The sequence below is a fragment of the Apus apus genome, chromosome 1, assembly GCF_020740795.1.
Source record: "Apus apus isolate bApuApu2 chromosome 1, bApuApu2.pri.cur, whole genome shotgun sequence".
NCBI lineage: Eukaryota > Metazoa > Chordata > Aves > Apodiformes > Apodidae > Apus > Apus apus.
In genome coordinates this window covers 10,799,193-10,824,680 of record NC_067282.1, presented here as the reverse complement: position 1 = coordinate 10,824,680, position 25,488 = coordinate 10,799,193, and the positions used below count along the sequence as shown (strand labels likewise).

General features: G+C 40.5%; 1 protein-coding gene across 3 annotated transcripts in view; it reads left to right on the top strand.

The window, feature by feature from the left end:
- The first annotated feature begins 3,479 nt into the window (after nucleotides 1-3,479).
- The window catches only part of SLC36A4 (solute carrier family 36 member 4), a 99,509-nt gene continuing 77,500 nt past the window's right edge, over nucleotides 3,480-25,488 (top strand). Inside the window, exons 1-7 of one of the 3 annotated variants that reach the window (XM_051621499.1) lie at nucleotides 3,480-3,533; nucleotides 9,881-10,004; nucleotides 10,729-10,819; nucleotides 11,939-12,027; nucleotides 14,082-14,177; nucleotides 15,455-15,539; nucleotides 24,670-24,897. In XM_051621499.1, coding sequence (XP_051477459.1) covers nucleotides 3,506-3,533; nucleotides 9,881-10,004; nucleotides 10,729-10,819; nucleotides 11,939-12,027; nucleotides 14,082-14,177; nucleotides 15,455-15,539; nucleotides 24,670-24,897 — 741 coding nt within the window. In that variant the 5' untranslated portion in view covers nucleotides 3,480-3,505. Of the gene's footprint in view, nucleotides 3,534-7,490; nucleotides 7,846-9,880; nucleotides 10,005-10,728; nucleotides 10,820-11,938; nucleotides 12,028-14,081; nucleotides 14,178-15,454; nucleotides 15,540-24,669; nucleotides 24,898-25,488 lie in introns of those variants that run through there. The other 2 variants (XM_051621508.1, XM_051621516.1) reach the window with 2 other exon arrangements.

The window sequence follows — 25,488 nt, the reverse complement described above, 5'->3', positions numbered from 1 at the left end:
GCTCTAGTAAAAGACACAACTGACCATAAGTTGCAGGCAGATGTCAGGACCTGAGGTGTTTCTGGTCATGAGTAGAACTTTAGGCATCTAGTTGATTTCACAAGCATCCAGGCAGGCCCATGCAGATGCTTAGAGTAAATGACATGTATTTCTAGGGTGCCCTCAGAATTAAAGCACCATTTTTCAGATTGTAGCACTGGTGAAGTTAGCAGGATAATATGGAAAAGTGGCGTACATCTGAAACTGCCCCAAATTATCAAATGATCTCCCTCAGTGCAACTTGTTAAGTCTGTCATGCACTGCATCTGTTTTTATTTAAATATTGAAGGTAAATGAGAGAAGAACTGACAAGAAAGCAGGAAGAAGATTCACAAGTATCTGAACATTTGTGGTATTTTCCCAAGTGATCTACTTACTGAAGGGATGCTCTGCTTTGACTTGGAACTGTACTGACAGAAAGTTGACCCTGGCAGCCTACCAAATTAAAAAACTAAAGGGAGCCTTGATGTTGGCAATGCTTGACTGCTAAGTCCCAGTATATACAGATCTATATGCAAATATAGAACATTTAATTAAGTAACAGAAAAAATATTTTACTTTAGACACATGATACTGATTCATGCTGGGAAAAATCCTGGTGGCTTTCTCAAATGATTCTGATATTTGAACTGTGCTGATAATTTGTGTTTGAAGAATGAAACAGCAACAGCACCTTTGACAGCTGCAGCATCTTGTGCTCTGTAATCATGTTTACTCTTCATCAAAGCTTAAAGACAGTCAACACACATGAGGCTTTTAACGTTTTGTTACTCAACAGCTATGTTTTACATATTCCAGTGGAGACCATCTAACATATGTTCATTACACCTGTAGCAATCAAACAATGGAGTCGGAAGCATAGCTATTGAACATGATGGTCCTTTTATGATCTGTTCTTAATTGGTGACATTGACAACATGATCATCATCATCATCAGCCACACACGTTAATGAACAAGCCCAGGCATCAGTACTATGCTGGTGGCCACCAAGCTAGAATGCAGCTTGGCAAAAAAGGGCCAGGGGGTCCTGCCAGACACCAAGTTGAATGTGAGGCAGCAATGGGTGTAATGGGCCAAGGGCCTCCTGGGCTGCATCAGGCAAAGTAATGGCACCATGTCAAGGGATGAGATCAGTCCTTCCCCTCTGCTCAGCACTGGTGTGGTCACACTCAGAGTGCTGTGTTCAGTTCTGGGGTCCTCAGTACAAGACAGACATGGACGTATTGGAGAGTCCAAGAAAGGGCCACAAGGATGATTAACAGACTGGAACAACTCTACTATGAGAAAAGGCTGAAAGAGCTGGGACTTTTTAGCCTAGCATCCTGGAGAGGAAGGCTCAGGGGGGTCTTAACAACACATATGAGCACCTGGAGGGACGGTTAAAAAAATAATGGAGCCAGACTCTTTTCAGTGGTGCTCAGTGCCAGGACCAGACAGTGGCCACAAACAGAAACACAGGAAGTTCCCTCTGAACATCAGCAAGAACTTTTTTACTGTGAGGATGACCGAGCCCTGGCACACACTGCCCAGGGAGGCTGTGTAGTCTCCCTTTGTGGAGAGATGTTCAAAAGCTGACTGGACAGGTCCAGGTGGCTTGAGCAGAGGTGTGGACGAGGTTCTTCCAACCTTTATCACTCTGTGGTTCTGTGATCCTATGAAATGCCATGGAAAATCAGCCTCTGGACCTCCTTCCAAAAGACTTGTCATGATAAAAAAGGCAGGCTGTCCCACACATAGCTAGGAGATGTTACAAAACCGTCCCTGATGCAACACACACGAAACTAATTCCTTCTAAAGAAATGCAAATATAAGAGTCTCCCAGCCTGTCAACTGCATTTTTTTAAGTTGATGACCATTAAGATCCTGACATTATAACAGCACCTTAGGACATTCAGTGCTTGGTATTTGTACCAATAAAAAGCAAAAATAGGAATCTTGGAAATGGGCCATTACAGACCAGAATGCTGAGCCTAAGCTACCTGTGTGAAAGGAAGCTCACAACTGTGACCAAGGACTTGGAAAGAGGTAGAGATATATGCAGGTTTTCATGTCAGTGAGGAAACGTCAGGAGTGACTGCTTTTTGACACGCACATAAGCAACATGCTGCCCAGGCTCTAATGAAATGCAGATGCCTTGTGCATATTCGAGGTGATTTAAAGATATGCTGGTAGAAGCCAGTGACATCAATCTTGGAGCAAAGCCAATCATTTGCCAATCAGACCAGACCAGAGTCCACAGGTGGGTGGCAACAAAATTGAGGTCTACCAGTGGCTCATTAAAACATCATGCAAAGTAATTGCCCTGTATCTTAGCACCTGAGTGAAAGTTAAATACAAACGGCTATAAAAAGCAGTAGAAAAAGATGTAGGCAGGAAGGTTTTTGGTACTTTTGTATGTTTGTTGTTCTGGTGTCATCATATGTAAATGACCACAGAAAGGGGACATTTATGACAAAAAAAACATGAAATGGCTTCTCTGCAAGGGGAGGTCGAATGGACTGACTCTTCAACATGGAGACAAGATTGGAAAGAGTAGGGCAGTGATGGCTAAAGCACACAATGACCTGCAGAAGCTCAATGCAGCGATTATCTTTACAAAACTAGGGCCTGTCAGAGGGCTGCAGGCACCAGGCTCAAAAACCTTTTGGCACAATTCACAAGCGCCAAGAGGCCCCTCCAGCAGCGGGGACCTGCGGGAGGGCAGGCCCTGCTGGCGGAGGAGGAGGGGCTCTGGTATTTTCACAGAATCACAGAATCCTAGGGGTTGGAAGGGAATCATCCAGTCCAACTCCCCTGCCAGAGCAGGATCACCCAGAGCGCATCACACAGGAACGTGTCCAGGTGGGGTTTGAATGTCTCCAGAGAAGGAGACTCCACAACCTCTCTGGGCAGCCTGTCCCAGGGCTCTGTCACTCTCACAGGAAATAAGTTTTTTCTGATGTTTACATGGAACCTCCTGTGCTCCAGTTTGCACCCATTGCCCCTTGTCCTATCACTGGACACCACTGAAAAAAGCCTGGCTCTGTCCTCCTGACACTCGCCCTTAACGTATTTGTAAACATTGATGAGGTCACCCCTCAGTCTCCTTTTCTCCAAACTAGAGACCCAGCTCCCTCAGCCTTTCCTCATCAGGGAGATGTTCCACTCCCTTCATCATCTTTGTGGCTCTGCCCTGGACTCTTTCCAGCAGTTCCCTGTCCTTCTGGAGCTGAGGGGCCCAGAACTGGACACAATACTCCAGATGCGGCCTCACCAATGCAGAATAGAGGCGAGGAGACGTTTCAAGGCGGGTGCCCAGCGGGGCAGCGGCACGCGCGGGACAGGCCCCCGGCCCGCGCCGCCTCCTCTCGCCGGCAGGTACCGATGGTCGCTCCCGCGCGCCGCGGGCCCGTGCGCATGCGCAGTGCCTGGCCGCGCCGGCCGGCTCCACCTCGGCGGAAGGGCGAAGGCAGAGCCGGCGGGGCGATGGACGGCGGCGGCCGGGAGGAGCTGGGTGAGGCCCGCTGGGCGGCCCGGCGGCGGCAGCGGCGGCGGGGCGGTGGCTCGCCGCGGGGCAGGGAACGGGGGAGGCTGGGTCTGAGGAGCGGCCGGCTAACTCCCGCCCCCCTCCCGTGCGGGCGGAATGGTTCGGCCCGCGGGGGACGCGCTGCAGCGCTCAGCGCGATGAGGCGGGCGGGACGAACCATCCCAGCCGGGAGGGGGGGTGGGGCTGGTCCTGCCGCCCCGCGGCTGCGGGCCGGGTCTGGCCGCGGCGGGTGGGCAGGGCCGAGGCCCCGGGGCGGCCGGCGGGGCCGAGCGGAGCGGGGCGGGGGCTGCGCGGGGAGCGAGGCCGGGCCCGGGGCTGTCACGGCGGGGCCGGCGGGCTGAGGGCGGGCAGCGGCTCCGCCCCGCAGGGAGAGCCTCGGCTCGGGGCGGCAGGGCCGGGTGTGCGAGGTGTCAGTTCGCCCGGGTGCTCCTTGGTGTCACTGGGGACTCACGGGCTTGTTCAGGAGATAATTCTTCTTTGCATCTCGTCGATGCTTTTATCTACGATGAAACGCTGTGGGGTTTTACTTTGTGTGTGCTGATTGCAAATTGCTCTTCGGGCGTTTTACATCTGGGTGCGTGAGAGCACGTACGTGTTTGCTGCTCGCTGTATCTGTGCGTAGATGGACAAGAGACAACTCGCAGCAGGCTCAGTTGTAAAGTGTAGCTGATTCTGGGCAGACTGAAAGTCTCGTCGCAAAACCGTGTTCCACTGTAATCTGAAGCATTTGTCGTGCCTAGCGGTGATGATGGGAAGCAGGAGGCGTGTTTCAGGTGCTGCTGTCCCAGAGGCTGATCCATCCTGCAGCCGGAGATTGCTGCCACCGAGCAAAGGTGGCAGGAATTTTTGGTTTTTTTTTGCTAAGGCTTACAGATCTTGCAGAATTCTTCTGTCAGAACCTTTAGAAACATAATTTTTTTTAATGGAACTAACTGTTTAGAAGTGCAGGTCAACACCTGATAAGATTTCAGAAGTTGTTTTATGTTGTTTGACCTTATTGAGTACCTAAAATTTAAATCTTACCAATGTATCATCACTTAAAGGTGTGTTAATAATGTAAAAATGTGTAGCTTGGTCTAGACAGAACAGTGAATTATTTAAGACTAACATCTTTCCAAATAAATGTTCCATTGAGGGTTGGGGTAAATGCACTCCTCTGAGCATGTATAATAAACTGTGGAGACCTGTGTATGCTTTGGTTTAATAACTGAACTGTGTCATTTTATTAGTGTTCTGGGTTTGACAGTTATGATGCAAAAGCAAACAGTTACTCCTGCTTACTGAGTGGCATTATTGACTTTCAGCATTTGTTTAGCAATAACCATTCTCAGGATTAATAAGTTCTATTTATAAGGCAGAATAAATCTACTTTATTAAGTTACAGCTTGTAATGGAGAGAAATAAATGACACAAAGATATATTTTCCAAAGAAAAAAACAATACAGTTCTAGGGCCTCCAATGTAAGAAGGAGGTGGAGCTGCTGGAGCGAGTCCAGAGTAGAGGTCCATGAAGATGATCAAAGGCCTGGAGCACTTCTCCTATGAAGACAGGCTGAGAGAGTTGGAGCTTTTCATCCTGGGGAAGAGACGGGCCCAGGGAGACCGTAGAGCACTTTTCAGTACTTGAAGGGGCTACAGGAAAGCTGGGAGGGGCTTTTTACAAGGGGGTAATGGCTTTAATCTGGAAGTGGGTAGATTTAGGTTAGATGTTAAAAGAAATTCTTCACTGTGAGGGTGGTGAGACACTGAAACAGGCTGCCCAGAGAGGCTGTGGATGCCCCCTCACTGGAAGTGTTCAAGGCCGGGTTGGATGGGGCTTTGAGCAATCTGGTCTGGTGGGAGGTGTCCCTGCCCATGCAAGGGAATTGGAACTCGATCTTTAACGTCTCTTCCAACCCAAACCATTCTGTGATTCTATGAAGCTGAGTATCTACAAAACCGCCTTTGCCCACTGCGGTTTTGCCAAGCATTTAATATACATGTGAAGTGGTGCTCCAGCAGGACCTGTATATTCCTTCTCCCATAAATAAGTAAAAACAGCTGATATAGACAATTATAAGCTATATGCTGTTCCTCAAAACTTTTTATGCTTCTTTGTCAAATCCAGTTCTTTCTGTTTGATGGTACTGACTTAAAAATCCTCAAGAAAAAAAAACAACACAACAAACAACAAACCCAAGGCCAAACATGATACAGCTAAACTGGATTTGGAAAAGGAAATTTAGATAGGAGTTTGTCTGGGAGGTGACCTTCTCTGTAAGAAAAGTAGGAGATCATATTTGGCTTTGTTCTTAATAGCTCCTTTGCCTGGAATTTGCTGTGCACCTCTGGCAAACTGCTTCATCCTTTTGCCTGTGTTTCACCCATAAAATTAAAATGTTGGAATTTAGTTTTATCCCTTGTGGTGCAAAGGGGTTCAGTTAGTTATGGAAGTGTTAATGGCCTGAGGATTATAGAAAAATTAACTGAAGTTCTCAGTGAAAATTCATTTATTTGCAGAGCTTTTGAACCAAAGGATTAATTGAGTGTGCTATAAAAACTTTAGAATTAAGTATATTTAGTAACATTTGAAAGGTTTCTTTGGCTGTGTGTCCATAAATGTTGGCAAGATGCTGGCAAATTCTAGCAGATGATAAACTACACTGGAAGATACAGAACTGGAAATACTGATTTAAGCACTATAGACTTTATCTCAGACTAGTGATTGCATCCTCAAAGACCTCGTAAGAATTTCCTTGTTGACATTTATGCATGATTATAGTGTGATGTGTTGCTGTGATGAATCATTGGTTTCCCTCTTCAGTGGGTTAAGGAATCAGTTTAACATTGCAGTGGTAATTCTGGGAGAAGTTGAAGTGTGCTTTGTGTTGCCTTGCTTGATAGAAGCAGTACTTGCAGAGCTTTTTGGCATCCTGCTTACATGAGTGTTCGCTAAAGAAAGCAGGAACAATGGCAAACTTTTGAATAACTGTGAAAGACACTGAAGACAGCATTTGATCTCAAAAGATTTTTGTGATGACACAAGGAGAAAAGAAATTCATACTAGCTGAAGGAAAGACAGGGCTGAAAACTGCTGGTACTTTGGCTAAATGAAAACAGAAGGCTGTGTAGAAATGAATTTCGTCATTCTTAGTTGTGCTGAACAACGATTATGCAGAATTCTCAGTGGGTCTTGTGACTGAGCACTGGATTAGATGATTAATAGCATACAGTGCCAATCTGATTGTGCTGTTCTTTGTTGACAAAGAAGTAGGTAACTTCTTTGGTGTCTAGTGGAATACCGGTAACTAAGAAAACTAGAGTTGTACTTGAACTTCTTTGAAAGTTTCTAACTATCATTAAATTTTTTTGCTGGTAAAGATTTTGCTACTGAAATCTTGATCTGCAGTATGATATTTTTTTGTGTGTTTGAAGATGTTTCTAGTGTGAACTACATCTACCAGTTATTGCACATATATGTATCTTACCTTGGGCTTATTTGGAGTAATGTTTCCTTTACACTTGTGGAAGGTACTGAAATAATAGGGACTATTACTTAAATAGATGACAGAATAAACCATAAAAAACACTCAAAAGTAATCTTGTTTAAGGGCAGCTTACTCTGAAGCAGCCCTTCAGTAAGCTACAAAACCATAGGAAAAGTTAAAAATGTCATATGGTTTTAAAAAAATAACACAGGTGAACTGAGGATGATTAGATGGTAAACTCTCCAGGGCAGAGGCTGTTTTTCTTTAAGTTTCTGCAGAGTAGTGAGTTGCTTAGCACTTCTAGACACAACTGTAAGTTAAGTAATTTTTAGAGCTGGGATAGTAATAACAATAACCCTTCGATGACTAGATGGCTTTAGACATGGGCAAATGAATTTTTGAGGGAAAAAATAGCTTGTCTTAGAAAAATTCTTCTTAAAAAATGAGAGGAGTGCTTGAGTATGTGTAAATCCATTCTTAAGGGACTACCTGTGTGATCAGAAGAAGGGTCAGGAATTGGCAGAGAAGTAAAATGGAATGTCTGTAAAATTCAGTCTTTAGAGTGTGATCTGGTTGTGTGGTAAACAGTGTGGATGGGTGTATATATTGAGTGTTTCAATGTCAGGTTGCAATGAAAGGAAGAAGAGCAATTCACTTTTCTCCCTTGACTGAAAAGCTGCTGATACTCCCCAGTGCTGTTGGTCCGAAGTGTCATACCGGTCCCCACATACTGCTAAAGAGGAGCCTCATTTCCTGCATCCTGCAAAATGTGATGGAGTCAAAACTGGAAAAGTAGTTTAACAATTATTTGGGTCAGTTCATCACACATTATCTCTGGTGCTGCTTCCTCCCCCTCTTTCCCTTGCACTAGCCTGGGGTCTCTCCCAGGAGAGACAGTTTCTGTGAGCTTCTCGAACATCAGTCCTTCCCACAGGTTGCAGTTTTGCACAAACTGCTCCAGCATGGATCCCTTGCGTGGGGTGCAGTCCTTCAGCAACAGACTGCTCCAGCGTGGGTCCCCCATGGGGTCACAAGCCCTGTCAGCAAACCTGCTTCAGCATGGGCTCCTCTCTCCATGGGGCCACAGGTCCTGCCAGGAGCCTGCTCCAACATGAGCTTGCCATGGGGTCATTGCCTCCTTCAGGCACAGCCACCTGCTCCCTCAGGGATCTCCATGGGCTGTAGGAGGACAGCCTGCATCACCATGGTCTGCACCAGGGGCTGTGTCGCAGGCTGCATGGGAATCTCTGCTCCAGTGCCTGAAGGACCTCCTGCCCCTCCTTCTTCACTGGCCTTGGTCTGTGCAGGGTTGTTCCTCTCACATATTCTTGCTCCTATCTCCTGGTGCTGTTGCACAGCAGTTTTTTCCTCTTCTTAAATGTTTTCTCATGGAGGTGCTACCACTGTCACTGATGGGCTCGGCCTTGGTCAGTGGCAGGTCCATCTTGGAGCCAACTGGCATTGGCACTACTGGACATGGGGGAAGCATCTAGCAGCTTTCCACAGAAGCCACCTTTGTAGCTCACCTGCTGCCAAAACCTTGCCAGACAAATCCAACACAATGGCTAATGTTCTATATGTCCTGTATGGTTTTGTGCATGTGTCTTGTTTTCAAATTAGGTAGTAATTTTGATCAGATTGAGCATGACAGCTCTCCAGAATAAAACTGGTATTTGACAGGTTCATAAGCCACTATGTACTTTAAAGATGTTGTTTGTCCATATCTTCTTTTAAATGCTTCTGCAATCTCACTGGCATTATGTACTTCACAGATATTCAGTTAGCATGTATATTTTTCTTACAAAATAAATAAGCTTAATATGATCCAGGTATTTAATGTTCACTCAGTCTTTGAAATATTTTTGCTTCCTGAATAATGAAGCATGTTTTAATGTAGCCAACGTCTTTTATGGTATTCTTCAGTGTTTTCAGTTCTTTAAATAGTGATAATTCTGCAAGGTGTGCTCTTCCACACTTGGAAATACTCAGTAATTTATTTTTTTTAATAAAAAATGTGACAACCACAGGGATTTCTTTTGGTGAAAATGATGGAAGTTGTGACATCCCACATGTTTTACGAATGGATGCTGTGGTAGGCAAGTGTAAGGTAAATGATCTTTTTGCTCTTGGCAGGATTTGTTTTGCTCAACTCTAGTAATTTAAGAATGGTTATAATTTAATCAACATTAATCTGGTGTGAGTTATTAGTTGTGCCTGCAGTGCAGTTCTGTTCCCTGCTGACTGTTGCTCCCTGAAGTGATTTAGCTGGATGCTGGAACTGCATTTGTTGAATGTGGTGGCAGTTTAGGCAACTTGAAAGCTGACACTGCAGCTTTCTAAGCGTGCAGCGTAATTTATTTATCTTGGTTGATACGAGTGACTGGAGACATCTTCTCTGGTACCTGTTTTACCTATCCATTTTAGGATGAGATGACTCTGGTGAGTGCCCTTGCTCTCCACTGGCAATAGTAGACAAAATGCTTACTTTTGCAGTAGCCGATGGTCGATAAGATGAATCCTGTGTTTTTGTAGCAATGGGTGACTTTTCTGGTTTTCTTTATGTTGCATTAGCTTGCAAAATGACCTAAACCATCAACATTTTGATGATTAAGAGTTGTTTTTCCTAATGAAAAGCAGTAATGTTTGGCCATAATGATGATGATAATGGGATTGTGTGCCACTTAAAAGAGAATTTCTTGTGCAAAGCTGTTGTGTGTGTATCTTATCTGCCTACATCAGCTTTACAGTGAGGAACACACATAAACCTCATGGCATGGGAAGTTTAAATCATGTTTTACTTCTAAACTGCAAGTTTGTTTCTAATGCTAATGCATGTCTGTTGTCCAGACATGGAAGTAATGAAGCCTTTAATTGATGAACAAAATTTAGATGGCATCTCAGATGAAGAGCATGAAGATAATTTCCTGCCAGCTGAGAAGCATTACCAGCTTGATAACGAAGGTGGCATCACGTATGTATCGCTCTTCAGTGGCAGCTTGTTAGAATTTGTTGCTTCTGACTTCTCACGAGTAGTTTACTGAGCTTTTGTGGTTATATATCAGGACTTTGCATAGCCCAGCCAAAAAGCAGCCCATTTTGAGTAGGGTCTCTATTCTTTGGAAGTGAACAAAGTACCGCCTATAAAATATTCTAAGGTGCCCATTTGTAAAGTGATTGGGTCACTCAAAACCCAAGCACTGTTTAGAGAAGTTCTTGTTTGATATATTCATTAAAAAAAGGTCAGACTTTGGAAATAATCTGTTTGTTAAAGTTTAATTAAAAGAGCTTGAAAATGTTTTTTTCTTTTCATAAAGCCTTGGCTGTCAGATTTGTGATTTGCAGCTGGTAATTGTTTTGAATGTTAATAATTCTAAAATAGCACTGATGATACTTGGTAATTAAGACTCTGAGACAAAAAGAAAATAAAATTGCATGGAAAATCACCTTTCACAAGCTGGAGGAAAGAACTGAAGATCAGAATTATATGTTCTAGTTGAGGAAACTCAAAGTTTAATATTTTTTTAATGTCCTGACATACTTTAAAGTATTTAAACCACCTTAAAGTAGCTGAAGCTCACAATTTATCCCTTTGTTAATACATGACAGAGGGTGTGGTTTTGATATTTTTACTTTCTTTCCCCCACCCCTACCAATCTCAGTGTACTTCTAATGTGACTTAATATTTCTGTCCTCAGGTTTGCACAAACACTTACACACCTCCTCAAGGGAAACATTGGAACTGGGCTTCTTGGTCTTCCACTTGCAATAAAAAATGCTGGCATCGTGGTAAGAATTCAGTTATTTTGTGTAGATTATAAAAGTTATCTCAAAGATCTACAGGTATGTGTATGAGCCTGAAAAACTAAAATCCCTTTTCTGTGTCACTACCAACTTCAACAGTTATGTTCTATTTTTCCTCTTTAGTCTGGTGAAGTTAGTATAGAAGATTTGAGATTTTTTTATTTTTATTTTTAAAAGTTACTGCTTCACCATGGAGACTTAATAGAATGTGTTCTATTTGTGCTTAGCAAAAGTGATTTTCTGGTGAAAACAAACTTTATCAGAAAAAGAGATTTTCATTCACTCAGATTGCTATGATGTCTCATGGGAATTGTTATTATGAGGTTGTCTTGTCTTTGTCCAGACTTCTCTACAGCCAGATTTTATGTCCTAGGATGCAGCGTTGGCTTATTAAATCAATCTTGTGTTTGTGGAGAAACATAGTATAACACAGCTTGTTTATATCGGGTAACCAACACTGCATTTCCTAAGAAAGGCTGAATTTAACCATGTGAAATTTTCATCTTACCAATAAATGATTCTGTCATTCTTTAAATAGAGGATGTTCAGTTTAGGAATGGGAGTTCCATGTAAAAGCAGTTGCCTTCTATGAAAACTTTTGGTTAAGCTTTGATTCTGAAAGAAATTATTTAATTTGAGAATTATCTGTAACTTGTAATAGTAGAAGTTATCAGTTGTGCTCTTTTTTTTTTTATGCTGCACATGATCAAGCCTACTAATGTAAGGGAAATAAACTTTTATTGTTATTCTCACATTAAAGTGGTTCAAAACACTGTTTAGAATTGTGCAGTAATTGCAGTCTTCTCTCCTGACAAATTTTTTAGGTAAAAATGAAGCTGTTAGGGGAGTGAAGTTGTTCACACCCATTTATGGCTTGATTGCCCCTGAGTAGCTTTTTTATTATGTAATGAACTAAAAGTAAGGAATGGCATAAAACATCAGATCCCCCTTTGAGAGAGGGAAAAAAAATCTAGATGCATAACATTTTTAATACTTAATTTATTTACTATGATAAATTTGTGCATGTAGAGATTTCCTCCCTGCATATTTTAATGAAAATTTCTGTTTATCTCCCATGTTCTCCCTCTTTTTTTCCCATACCAGATTGGACCAGTAAGCCTTGTGTTCATTGGAGTTATATCTGCTCATTGTATGCACACCTTGGTACGTTGCAGCCACTGTTTATGTCAGAGGTAAATGTGGAACTACTTATTCTATGCTGAGTTTGAGTATTATTTTTTTCTTCTATTTCTGCTTTTTGGCCTACAGAATGTCCTGATGCTGTAGCAGTTTGTTTAGTGTCTTGCACTTCAGGGAAACAACACTCAAATTCTTACCATGTAACTATAAGTGATAGCTATGCTTTGTGCAACACTGCTTTAGTGCATTGAAAAAATTGCTTGTTCCCTGCTCATACACAAAATGAAGTTGGTTTAACTTGTGTTGCCCAGTATCCTGGTCCCTCTCTGCCTTTGCTGGCAAGTAATCAGGTCTTTCTCATTGCAGTTTTAATTGCTTAGCTTCAGTCCATTACTCCTTCTTCATAGCTTTCTAAATAGCTTCTAAATCTTCATAGCTTTGAAAAGTGTCCAGTTTATAAATAGTCAGTTTATAAGTACTTTATAGGAATAAAAGACAATCTAAGAATTGCTGTTAATGTCTTTCATGATTAGAAGTGAGCTCTTTCACTTGGATTGTGACAACTTAATTCTTTGAAATTGTAGTGCTGAAGGAATGTGTTAAAATGATGCTAGTGAGCAGCTAAACACTAGATACTCCTCCAAGTGAGATGTACAATACTGAGGGGAAGCAGTTATTCAAATTTGACTGATAAAGTATTTTGATTAATAATGACTTTTATAAAACATTGTTATCTTACTGTCAGGTGTTAAAGTCAGTGGGAGGATATTGTATTAAAAAAGTACAGCGAAGTTTTTGATGTGAATAGAAACACAAAACTATTCATGTCCCTATAGCTGGAAAAGCTATCTTACATGTTTAATGTAATACTGTACTGTGAAGGGATCACAGAATCGCCGAATCTTAGGGGTTGGAAAGGACCTCAAAAGATCATCCAGTCCAACCCCCCTGCTAGAGAAGGATCACCTACAGCACATCACACAGGAACGTGTCCAGGCGGGTTTTGAATGTCTCCAGAGAAGGAGACTCCACAACCTCTCTGGGCAGCCTGTTCCAGTGCTCTGTCACTCTCACAGTAAATAAGTTTTTTCTGATATTCACATGGAACCTCCTATGTTCCAGTTTGCACACATTGCCCCTTGTCCTATCACTGGACATCACTGAAATAAGCCTGGCTCCATCCTCCTGACACTCACCCTTAACGTATTTGTAAACATTGATGAGGTCGCCCCTCAGTCTCCTCTTCTCCAAGCTAAAGAGACCCAGCTCCCTCAGCCTTTCCTCATCAGGGAGATGTTCCACTCCCTTCATCATCTTTGTGGCTGTGTGCTGGACTCTTTCAAGCAGTTCCTTGTCCTTCTGGAGCTGAGGGGTCCAGAACCGGACAGAATACTCCAGATGCAGCCTCACCAGGGCAGAATAGAGGGGGAGGAGAACCTCCCTTGACCTACTAAACACCCCCTTTCTAATACACCCCAGGATGCCACTGGCTTTCTTGGCTACAAGGGCACATTGCTGGCTCATGGTCATCCTCCTGTCCACCAGGACCCCCAGGTCCCTTTCTCCTACACTGCTCTCCAGCAGGTCAGCCCCCAACCTGTACTGGTCCATGGGGTTGTTCTTCCCCAGATGCAAGACTCTATGCTTGCCATTACAGGCATCCTGTAATTCCTGAATTCTTTGCTTTTTTCTCTGTATTTGGGAGTAGTCTTTGAAGATGTACATTAAACTAAGATTACTGGAACATCTGGGATTGCTTGCTTGTCCAGAAAATTCTCTTGAATCCTCTTGGAGTTCTTTGTGACTTTTAGGTTTGAGATGAATTTCTTAAGCCAGTATTATAAGCATCTGGTTTTGGTTTAATTTATTAAGAAAGTTGTTCTGTAAGACACTGATTTAGTACTGTTGAACTAGGGGGAAGCAGAACTGTGGTTCACATGCTTGTTGGGTGCTGAATAGCCCTTCTTGGGGGAAAGAAACCCAAACTGTGCCTCTGGAATTCAACAGCTGCAGGATGGTGCCACAGATTATTTTAATACTGGGAGGCCAGAAGTGTTTTAAAGGTAGGAATCTAGGCCCTCATAGTTTCTTCACTCTTTGATTTCAGGATGAAAAAATCCTCACTGGGGTACAGTGATACAGTTAGTTGTGCCATGGAAGTGGGACCCCTGACTGCCCTTCAGAAACGAGCTTCTTGGGGAAGGTAAATTTGCATTAGAATTTAATTTTAAAACTTTGTTATTAAAAACTAGTGGCTGCACTTGGAATGATTAAGAGATTTCCTCTTTGCTGAGATGTTACCTGCTTTAAGAATGTGTTCTCTGTGCTTGAAATAATTTTATTCAGTGTTATTTGTATTCTGCTGCCAGCTAGTAGTTAGTTTTTCTTTGCTGTTTGTTGCTGTAAAGCTACTTATGGAGCATATGCTATCACTACACAGTAGTGAAACTCAAAAACGCAGATATGTCTTTCAACCTTAGTGTTGGGGGTTCTTTTGTCACTTGAGAAAGAAATTTTTTTGGTCCTGTATTTTCAAGGATGCTGCATATTGCATCATGTGTTTTGGCTATCACTTTGCTTCAAATAGGAAAAAGGTGAGCTAGTCTTTGAAGGTCTTTTTTGATGACTTCATAAGACTGGACTAGAGCTCAATTAGAGGGAAAATTGGTTTGTAGTGAAATATAATGACAATTCTACATTGCACCAGAGTTACAAGCCACAAATGGCAGTTTGATTTCATTGAATCACAGAATGGTTAACGTTGGAAGGGATATTAAAGATCATCAGGTTCCAACTTCCATGCCATGAGCAGGGACACCTCTCACTAGACCAGGCTGTCCCAGGGACATGACTGCAAGAGATCCTCTCTGAGGCAGATCTCTGCTGTATGCCTGAATCTAGCAGAGTTTCATTACAGCATGTCTCCAGGCCACCATTGTGTACAACATTTTCCAAAAACAATCTGACCATAGTTTAGAGTGTTTTTTCAATGAAATAGAGTGTCTGAATGTGCATTTGAATACATTGGTAGACACCCACTTAGTAAGATGTGAAATGTTTGTTACCTTGAATTGCTGAAACTTAGAGAACTCAGACCATATGAGACATTTAAATTCTCATCCTGGTGGAAAACTGCTGTCAGGGGCTAACAAACTCCAGCAGAAATTATATATGCTCTGAATATGTATGTCTGTTGTTTATATTTCTACTACATTGTTAAGTCTTTGAATTTCATTTTATGACATTTTAAAATACCTGAATACCTTCTTTTTTTTTTTTTAAATTGCAATGTTACCTTAAAAAACAAACATACAAAACCATTGTACCATAGGAGGAACCTGCACTGCAGTGCTTGGGAGCTTAATGTGGCATTTGAATCTAGTTTGATTGCTGTAAGAAGAGCAGTAATTGCATATTAGATAGAAATGGGTTAATTGTTTGGATCCTAAGTATAATGCATGTTTGTTTTTTCTTCCTCAGGTGTATTGTGGACTTCTTTCTAGTGATAACACAGCTGGGATTTTGTAGTGTTTATTTTGTGTTCTTGGCAGAAAATGTGAAACAAGTGAGTAGTGTTGCTGTATGGAAACAGTTATAGTTATAGATTTTTTTTCCTCACTATTATTTTCTATCCTTATAAAGTCCAGCAGGACTATTTGTAAAATGTGAAGTTGGGAGATGCACAGAATGAGTTCTACCATGGTTGCCACAAAGACCTTTTAATAAAAAAGGAGCAGTGTGTAAAGTGAACTAACTGAATTCAGATCTTGTGCAAGTGTTTGTGGCTTCATTGCCCTCTGATTTGTTTGTTGAATTTAATAATTAGTTGCGGAAGTGATAGAAAATAAGGCTAAAAGTAGTCTAGGAACCAGTTGTCCCTGTTGTTTGGTTTTGGGTTTTTTTGTTTTTTTTTTTTTTCCCCAGGCCTTCTGCTGTCTTCTTTTTCCCTTGTAATGTCACTGAAATCTTTCTTAGGTTCTTGTTTAGTCTCTTTCCTTTTCTCAAATAATCTAATATGCCACAGAATCGGTTGTATCTAAACCAGCCCTGATTTTTGTTCTTAAAGATGCTGGACATTGAAATGTCCACAGCCTCCTCAGTAGTCAGTGCTTTCTTATATGTTAGACAGTGACTTCTTTGTGGAAGCTTAAAATTTCTTATCATTTTTTAAAGTAATTTATTTCAGATTCTAGCTATAACTAATTGTTCTTTTCTGTTTTTGAGTACCTTTTATATTCTCCAATGTTGTTATGTCTCCCCTCTAATAGATGATAGAATCATAGACATGATAGAATCTCATACTTCTTGCTTTTCTGTGAATGCTCTGCAATTAGTCACAGCTCTTTTTTTTTTTTTTTTTTTTAATGTTTTAACCCTGAAGTTGATTATGCTACTGTAGTTGAAGCTTTGCTTGTGACAAGTAGAGCTGAAGGGTTATTTCATGGGTCTTACAGATCAAATTCCAGACTTGACACTTCAATATAATGGTTATTTTGCAGGAGCATGTCTCACAACTGACTTGTGATCCACTGTGATCTCTTGATCCTTTATTGCAGAGCTGCATTCTAGACAATTCTTCTCATACTTCTGTCTGTACAGATGGTTTCTGCTTACCTATGTAATCCTTAATTTTTCCTTACTGGATTGATTTTTAACAGTTCTCAAGGTTGTATTTTAATCCTGTTCTTTAATATTCTTTCACTTTCCATCTGATACAGATGTTTAAACAGTGCTTACTACATCATCTGTGTTGTTATTGAAAGTATTAAATAGTATTGCTTATGTTTTACTGTAAATACACATAAAAATATAATAAACCCACAAATAACATGTAATAAAACTACATATAAAATGTAGCATTAAGCATATGCGAACATATTTAAATACATTATAGATTTTTTTAATAGGTTTGCTATTAATTATTAGATAAATAATATGAAGCATTTATGCAAGTTGATTTATTTATGCATGTCTAAAAGTCAGTTATTTCATCATGGCATATTTATGAAAGTCTCTGTTTAGTGGTCAGGGTGAACCAAAACACAGAGGACTGAATTGCTCTCTCTTACTCCCCCCCCACCTTCCCAGGGGAAGATAAAAAGGGAGTAAGAAAGAGAGGCTTAAAGGTTGAAAAACTAGAACAGGTTTAATAGAACAGGGGAGGGATGGTAGCATGTGAGATAATAATGAAATATATACAAATATTTACAAAACCTGCTTTCAGTGGTCACTGATATAAGTGTCTGAAAGTCCCTCATGGCAGAGCTGATGCGGGAAGAGGGGCCAGGGCCCTTCCCAGCACCCACTGGAGTCGGACTCTGCAGAGCACATGGCAAGCTGAAGACCAAGAGCCTCTTTCCTAAATGTTGGACAAGGGAAGGGAGGAAGGAAAGCAGGGGCTGACTTTCCTGCGTTAGCTTTTATAGGGTATGACAGGAAATAAGGAGTACTGACCCCTCTCTGTTCTGCCCCCTTAGATCCACCAGGGTTCTGAACAATGCCCTTTTTCAAAGTCCTCATATTGATACCATGAAATTAGCCTGTGCCTCCTCAAACCAGAACAATAAAGTAAATTAAAAATTGCAAATGCATCACCACAACCGCAAATGCCTGTACATCTCCCAAGCAACCCTTAAAACTTTCAATAAAACATAACTATCCCTTTTTTCCCTCACAACTAGCCATCACTGACAAAAGGAACAGACCTTTGTCTATCTCTTTCATAGCAGGTTCTCCTGCTTTTCTTCATGTTTCTTGTGTCTCATTCTCCAGCCCTTCTAAGCTCTCCTTTTTCCATTGAGATTTTTCTGTTGACAGGGTCCCTGCTATCTGCTGGTCCTTTCTCTTTGCACACTTGGACTTGCAGTCAGCAGAGTCTGCTTTTGAGCTGGTGGCCCACGGGACAACAGCCAGCACAGGTTGGCTGCTCAGATAGGAGGAGCCCCTGGTGCTTCAAGCTTGTGCTCTCTCCTCCTTGGCCTAATTAAGATGCCAGGACTCCACCAGTGTACTCTGCTGTTTTTCTGCTCATAAGTTTATGGTTAGTTACTTGACATAAAGCTAATGAGGATGAATCTGAGCCTGTATCTAAATGTGTGCTGCTCTAATTAGTGAAGTTGGTGAGGAATAAAGTATGGCAGGCTACTGAGAATTAATCATACGTATGGCCTCTTTTTCTACCCAAAAGGTAGAAAAAAGGCATTTGGCATAGCTTAACTTATTTTAATGAGGAAGAAGAGTGTCTCCTTGGGCAGTTAGTACATAGAAGATACTATGGCTCTTTTCCTCCCCTTATGCATGAGAATTTATAATTGTGTTCAAAAAGTGTTGCAAGTTATATAAATGAAGAGCTTGTGAAGATGAGGCAAATTTGTGTATTTGGCAGCTGAGTACTCTGTAGTTTGTGTCTTGGGAGAGAAAAAAATCAACCAAGTTTAAAGATTACAGTCCCACTGTCACAATCTATCTCAATACCTAAAAATCTTATTTTTACATCTGATGTCCTTTTGCTGTTTTTTTTATTGCATCCTTTGTAATGTAAGCTGGAATTAAAAGCTTTCCTATCAGGTACATATCTAATCAACCAGTTGTATATGTGTTTTGACCTTAAGCAAAAGGAAGACTGAACACTTACTGACTTCAGCTTTTGTAGATTTTTGAAGAAAAGAAAACCTTGACATGAATCCAGTTGCTGCTTTCTTGAAAAAGGGGTCGAAAGATCTTACGGAAAAGCAACCTCTGCAAAAGCAGTGGCTGCAGAGACCCCAGACACGTACCTTGTGGAAGAACAGGAGTCCTCAGCAATTCAGAAGTCCCACTTCCCAGTCTATTTGATTCAGATGGCCTTGTGCTCTTTCCTCTGGGAGGGAGAAGGATGTTGTTTCTTCCTGGCAGCTTCATGTTGCAGAAATCTGTCCCATAGAGGGCACCAAAGAACACAGATTGTTACTGCGTTAAATCTAATCTTTTGCCGTATTGGAAGGATGAGCCGGGTGAATAGAGGAAGCGGGCTGGGGAACTAAGGTAAATGAGGAACACAGTAATAATGCTACTAGTACCGCTCCCTGACCAATACCTCTGTATTATGTTCCATACTCTTCTGATGATGTTTATGTGTTGCTGTGTGCAAATTCAGGCCACTGGAACCAGTAGGAATTTCCATTGAGATATTTTCTTTGATACTCTTAGTTAAAAGGTAGTACCAGTCCAAATTTACCAGTCTCTTACTTCCCTTTATTTACTATTTCAGATAACTAAGATAAGGCAAAGAACTTTACCATGGTTCTGGCACCTGAATGAAATATTCATGAGTCCAGATTACTTTGAAGTGAATATTTAGTTAGGCACACACTGGTGCACATGAGTCTAAATATTTATTTAATCTGTTGAATTCTGCAAAATGTTTGATATATACTTCTCATTGATGTATATAGATTCTGGTGCTAAATCTTTTCTAATTAGTGTTTGTGGGTTTATAACAATGTTGACTGCATAACATTAACACTTTCCAGACAGTTTGTGCTACAAGACCCTATTTCTAGTTATATCAAATTTCAAATGAAGCTTTTCCTAAGGAGTATTTTCCTGGGGCACTGAAGAAACAGAGGTTGCTGGTGAGAGTTCTGGTTAAGTCTGGCAGCATGCAAGTAAGGGGCTTACAGGTGAAGGTGTCTGAAGCTGGAGAAGAATGGTGAAACTGGAACCAACAGGTGGAGGCTGACTGCAGCAAGACTGGAGCAGGAATCCACTGGGATAGAAAAAAGAATCTGTACCCATAAGAGCATGGTCCCCTTTCATGTCATGCTTTTCCTGCTGGAGCAATAAAAGACCTTAAGCCAAGGGTTTTATCATTTGTCAGCTTGCTGGTGAATATTTGCTTAGTTATCTGGAAAAGTGTCCTTTTCTCATTTTTTGCTGATGAAGCTAAAAAAAAATGAAAACCTATTCTTGCTGTGTGGGAGCTTTTTATTAGATCTTTAGCACTTTGAAAATGACCCATCAGTGGGATGCTAAATAATGGATTTTTTTTTATTTTGTTTTTGTAAAAATGGAAAAAAAATACCCCAAAACTTAGGAAACTCCACTTAGACACGGAAGTGTTAATATTGCAAAGTTGAGTACTGAGTAATAATGAAATACCAGGATTAAATGAACTGTGAAGCATTTATTTGGCCTTTTCATGCTAAATTTTAGTATTACAATATAGTCTTCATCTGCCTGACAACATACTGGTTTTGTGCCAGATCTGGCCTTGTCTGTTGTGCTGGGTGTTGCTCCAAGTTCAATAAAGAGGAATTAGAAAGAACCAATGAGCTCAAAGGCTACTGTTTAGATCCCACTAGATGTTGGAAGTTCCTTAGACTGTGTGACAGAAGAGAGAGAGAATTATTTCTTGCTTGTGAGGTAGTTCTTCTAAGGAGTGTGTTTATCAGTTGAACTGAATTTTCTGCAGTTACTAATTGTGTATTAGTCATTTTCCTGGTGTCTGACATCAGGAATCTGATAACCAAGTGTTTGATCTTCATGGATACAGATGAAGTTGGTGAATGCTAAGCTTGGGTTGTGTAAATGAGATATTAGGTGAAGCACTTCTGTAAAGAAAGCTGCTTGAGACATCACACCATCATGTAAGTTAATGCTTGAATAACTGAAGTGACTTCTGGTGAAGTCACATTATGACAGGGGACATAACTAGCCTTCATAGTCATTATGCCTAGTGACTTGAATCGCTGTATATGTCCCTTTTTAAAACCATAAAATGTTTCCTCATGTGGTTTAGGGAAGTATTTCTGGAATTCCCAGATATAGTTATGATAAGCACAGAAAAAAATGTAGATAATGTGTGTTCAGATGGGAAGTTGAACAGTATTCACTGGGATTTGTGACATACACAGAAGAATGTGTACATATACATCTGTCAAGAACAGATCCATTGGATAGATAAGTGAAAAGATTTGTTTGAATTGTCTGATGTTCTGATGATATGTCAGATTATGTTGCTTTGTTTAGGAAAAAGACAGAATGTCTGCTCTTCTTGGCCTGGCATGACTGCTGTGTGGAGTGATAGACTAGCAGAGAGCAGCAAGAGGTCGAAAGTGATAGTTGTCCAGAATGGGGATCTGAGAGTAATATTTAGGAGACTATGTTAGACAAACAGTGAGTCACAGTCTGCCCTAACACAATCAGCAGTAAACTTGCGCTGAGCTAAATGGCATATGAAAGAGTTCAAAAAACAAACCAAAACGAACAAAAAAACCCTCCTGCTGCTCTGTATTTTGTTCTTTCTTAAAACAGTTTTACGTGTTATCTGATTTATTTATTTTTTTTAAATCTAGTAAAACACTTTCAGTGTGATGGTAAAGTTAGCCTGCACCTGAACAAATTGGTACAATCTCATCTTCATTAGAGTTTTCCTCCGCTGCTCTTTACTGTCAAATCTCCCACAACCAATTGCTCCACTGAGAGACAATAGTGATCCTTACTGTTTATAATTTTTGCATTTTACTTTCCAACTCAGCTTTCTTCCATCTGTCAGTCACTGTTGCCTGTTTGTTTAGCTCTCCCATAAGAATAACTTTTGCTGGATCTTTTCTGGTCGGCCGCTTCTGAATCAATGTGCAGAACCACTATTCCGTCATGTCTCAAAATGCCCCTCTGTGTTATGGCTATTTCCTGTGGTCTTGCCTGAACTTGTCAGTGGTACTGCCCTCACTGACATTAAGGCTGCTTTATTGATACCGAGTTGATTTAATATATATATTCAAAAAAGGGAATAAATTGTCCTGTGCTGTTGTATTACTATAACTGTGTCTGAAACATGAGTTATACAGTATATGCATGTGTGGGTATGTGTACATAAAATTCAAGGCCAAAATGTTTTAGTAATTCAAAAAGCTGTACATAATGGATGTAATGAAACCAACTTTAGAGTCAACAGTTGAATTTAAACTTTAAGAAAGTTTCTTTTTTAAAAAATAAATTGCAATATTAATTTTGAAGTAATGGGTTTTACGTTTTGCTGCATACAATAGCTAGTAAAGAATAAATTTCAGAAACCTCCTCCTCACCCAGACAACACTGCTGTCTTTAGTAGTGATACAGTTCAGAGTAACCTCTTAATCTGTTGGCAAGTTCATCTCTAAAATACTCTGCCTGGAGTAAGTGTGTGCACTTTATGCACTTATTAGGGGATAAGTGGACCCTAACTAAGCATTTGACATGTTTTTTCTCTATACAAAACTGTAATTCTCCATAGGGTAGACTTCAGGAAACAGGGCTGTTTCATGTAGAGCTCTAATTTCCTTTTTTTATTTGTCTAAACACTTACAGCAGAATAATCCTCTGAGGTTTTTGCATGGCGTAATGGAGAAGACTTGAGAATACAGCGTTTTCTGTAGTAGATGGGAGACTTGACAAGTGTCTCAAATGAGAGACAGTATGGAAGAGAGGAAGGGACATCAGGAAGACTGAATTTTGTGGAACTGACACTTATTCCAGACCTAGAATTGCAGCTCTTGGGTTAAAAAACATACAAGAGGCTGGTGCTTTTCATAGCTGAGTTTGACAGCTGTGATTGCAAATCTAGATTACTCAAAATATTTATCTACGTTTAACAGATTCGGAATGTAATCTTTTTTCTTTTTTTTCCCCACCTAGCTAGAATATCTTTGCCCTTTCTTCTTTCTTTAAAGTGCATTTCAAGAAACAGGATCTGATGCAGGCTGCTGCAAGTCAACACATTTTTGAGAATCTCTTTGGCCTTCATTTCCTTCCTCTGGTGAATACTGGGGCGAGTAAGAGTGTGGGAAGAAGGGGAACATGCCTACAGTATTGTAAAGCAGGCTACAGTGTTGTGGTTTACTGTAGGATTATCACTCATACCTTGAATGTATAGGTGGGAGATGGGAAACTAGGGTCAGGGAGTCACAGTCTGATGGATTTAGTTGGCTGTGTTTTGCCAATTCTGCATCAATATTCATCTCATGATGGTTGTGGAGAGTCTGTGTGCAGCTGTAGTGTGTTCTGTGCTTTCCTCATTTTTCTGAAAATAAAAGGCAGATAACAATAAAGGCTATTTTGAATGACCACTTTTACTTAACACATTATGGAGGGTTATCTGATCTTAAGCCCATCATTAGGGTAGCTGATCCCAGTTGACCTAATCTTGAATAGAATTATACAGAGTATGGTTATACTACATTGTCCAGTCATATTAGCCAGTAAACTACAGTGGAATGTCTTGTTGAAATTTGGTGATGTTAATAGGAAAAAAAATGGAATATTTTTTCTTTTATTTGGGTTCGTGTATAAAAATAAAGTCTTAAGTGAAAACTGAAGTGGTTAAATGCTGGAAATTAAATTTGAGAAGAAGCTGGTGTATACTGTAGTGTTTTAAAAATATATTTTAGAACCAGAACTGTATCATGCCTACACTAATTTTTTTTGGAATTTTTTTTAATTGCCCATCAAGCTTATAGACATTTCTAGAAATTGAAGTCACATTAGGTTAAATATTTATTGTAGCTGAGGTTTTCAACGGGACTTACATGCTCAAATCACACTGTAATTCTTGGAAAACCCTCTTTATGTGTCCTTTTTTGCACAGTAGCTCTGGCTACCTATGAATCAAAGCAAGTAAACACCGGACTATTCTTAAAGTTCAGGGCTGTTTAAGTGTTTGCTCTGTATTTCTCTTCTATGTATGCTGGAAAAGCAGGAGGCTTCTTCAGAGAGCTTTACTTTATGTGCCATTAGGGAAGTAATTTGGTTAAGTGTTTGATGTATTGCTTGGCAAAACTGAGTTATTTTAGCTGTGTGAATTCACTGGAATTCAGCTTTAAATGTATTTAGCTCTTTATCCTAGCTTTCTGACACTGAAGATTCTAGCAAGGTGGAAACGCTCAGTGTTTCTGTAGTGACTGATGTCCTTGGTTTTAATTTAAAGTGAAATTTCTGCAAGATGCGTGATTACAGAATTGTATATTTTATCTTTCCCTTTTTCATAATGAAAAGTGCTTTTAGTTACAGAAAATAATTTAAAGTTAATTCTGTGTTCCTGAGTTTATGGATTGTTTGAAACTATGAAATAAAGTGAATTGTCAGATTTTTTTTTTCTCCTAGACTTGTAAAGTCTGAGTTTTGGCAAACTTGCCAATTTGAATGACTTGGTTTGCATACACTTGGATTCAAATTACCAACTAATGTCCTCTAACTTACGAAGTCTCCTAGTCCCAATAAATAAAGCCATGTATGCTGCTGTGATGTGGATGTAAAAGGTATAAGGTTATTAGGAACTGAGCTCAGGTACACACTAGCTGTTGGTCATCTAACCCACTTACTCTCCTTAGGAAAATCCAAACTCTAATATTAATGCCTAGCTCTATCTCGCTTGCATTCATTTTATCAAACTCCCTTTCTGAAAGAAATCTGATCTAAACTGCTCTTGGCTTTCTTCTTCAGTCAGTGGTGGGATAAAGACTCAGATGTTTGAGGTCATGATTTCATAATTTGTCTGAAGGATGAAACACTTGCTAAAAATGCCTTGTCTTCCCCTCTGTGCTGAGAGGACAGGGGTCCTGAAAGGCCTGACACTTGGCATGTAAAACAGAGGGACAAATTCCCCTATAGAAAAACACTTCTGTATGTACAGAGACTCAACGCTGCCACTGTTTAACACATTTTGTTTTTTTCTTCAGGTCCATGAAGGATTCTTGGAAAACAAGACTGCCCCCATAAATGTCAGTGCCACCAACAGTTCTTCTGAAAAAAGGAGCACTGATTTACGAATATATATGCTGTATTTCCTGCCATTCATGATCCTCCTGGTATTTATTCGTGACCTTAAGAGCCTGTCCTTCCTTTCATTGCTTGCCAATGTGTCCATGGCTGTCAGCCTTGTCATAATTTACCAGTATATTGTTAGAGTGAGTATAAAAAAAGTTTATTATTTTTTTTTTCAGTGTGGCAAGTTGTATTTGTTGCATGTGGCAGCTGGTCTCTGATAGATACTGCCAATTTCTGGAAGGCAGAATTGTATTTAATTGAGGTATCTTAACGTAAGGTCGTGCCTTGAAATTTGAGATAGGCTTTAAACATGGACTTTTATAGTACTTTTTGAAAGAAAGGTGAATATTGCTGTACTTTAGATAACAAAAATAGGTATTGTAACAACTTGGAGCCCTTGAGTGGAAGAATATGTAAATTTTTATGGGTTGCACACAGAGTTTGCAAGGTTTTAACCTGTGGTCAGTCTTTTTGTTGTAACAGAGAAACAATTTCAACAGCAACGTTTCTTTCTGGTGTTTCTCCAATACAGTCAGGAAAAAAATAAGATTTAGCCTTTAAGAATACATGTTACAGACTTCTGTCTCCTGAGAAGTTGAACAGTTGCTGCAGTTCTGGGTTGCTGCTGTTTTTCATATTTGGAGGCATTTCATAATGGAACAAATTAAATTGATGGCTGAAAAAAAAATATGTAGAAACCTCTACATTTTTCTTTCTTAGGTTTTTTAAAA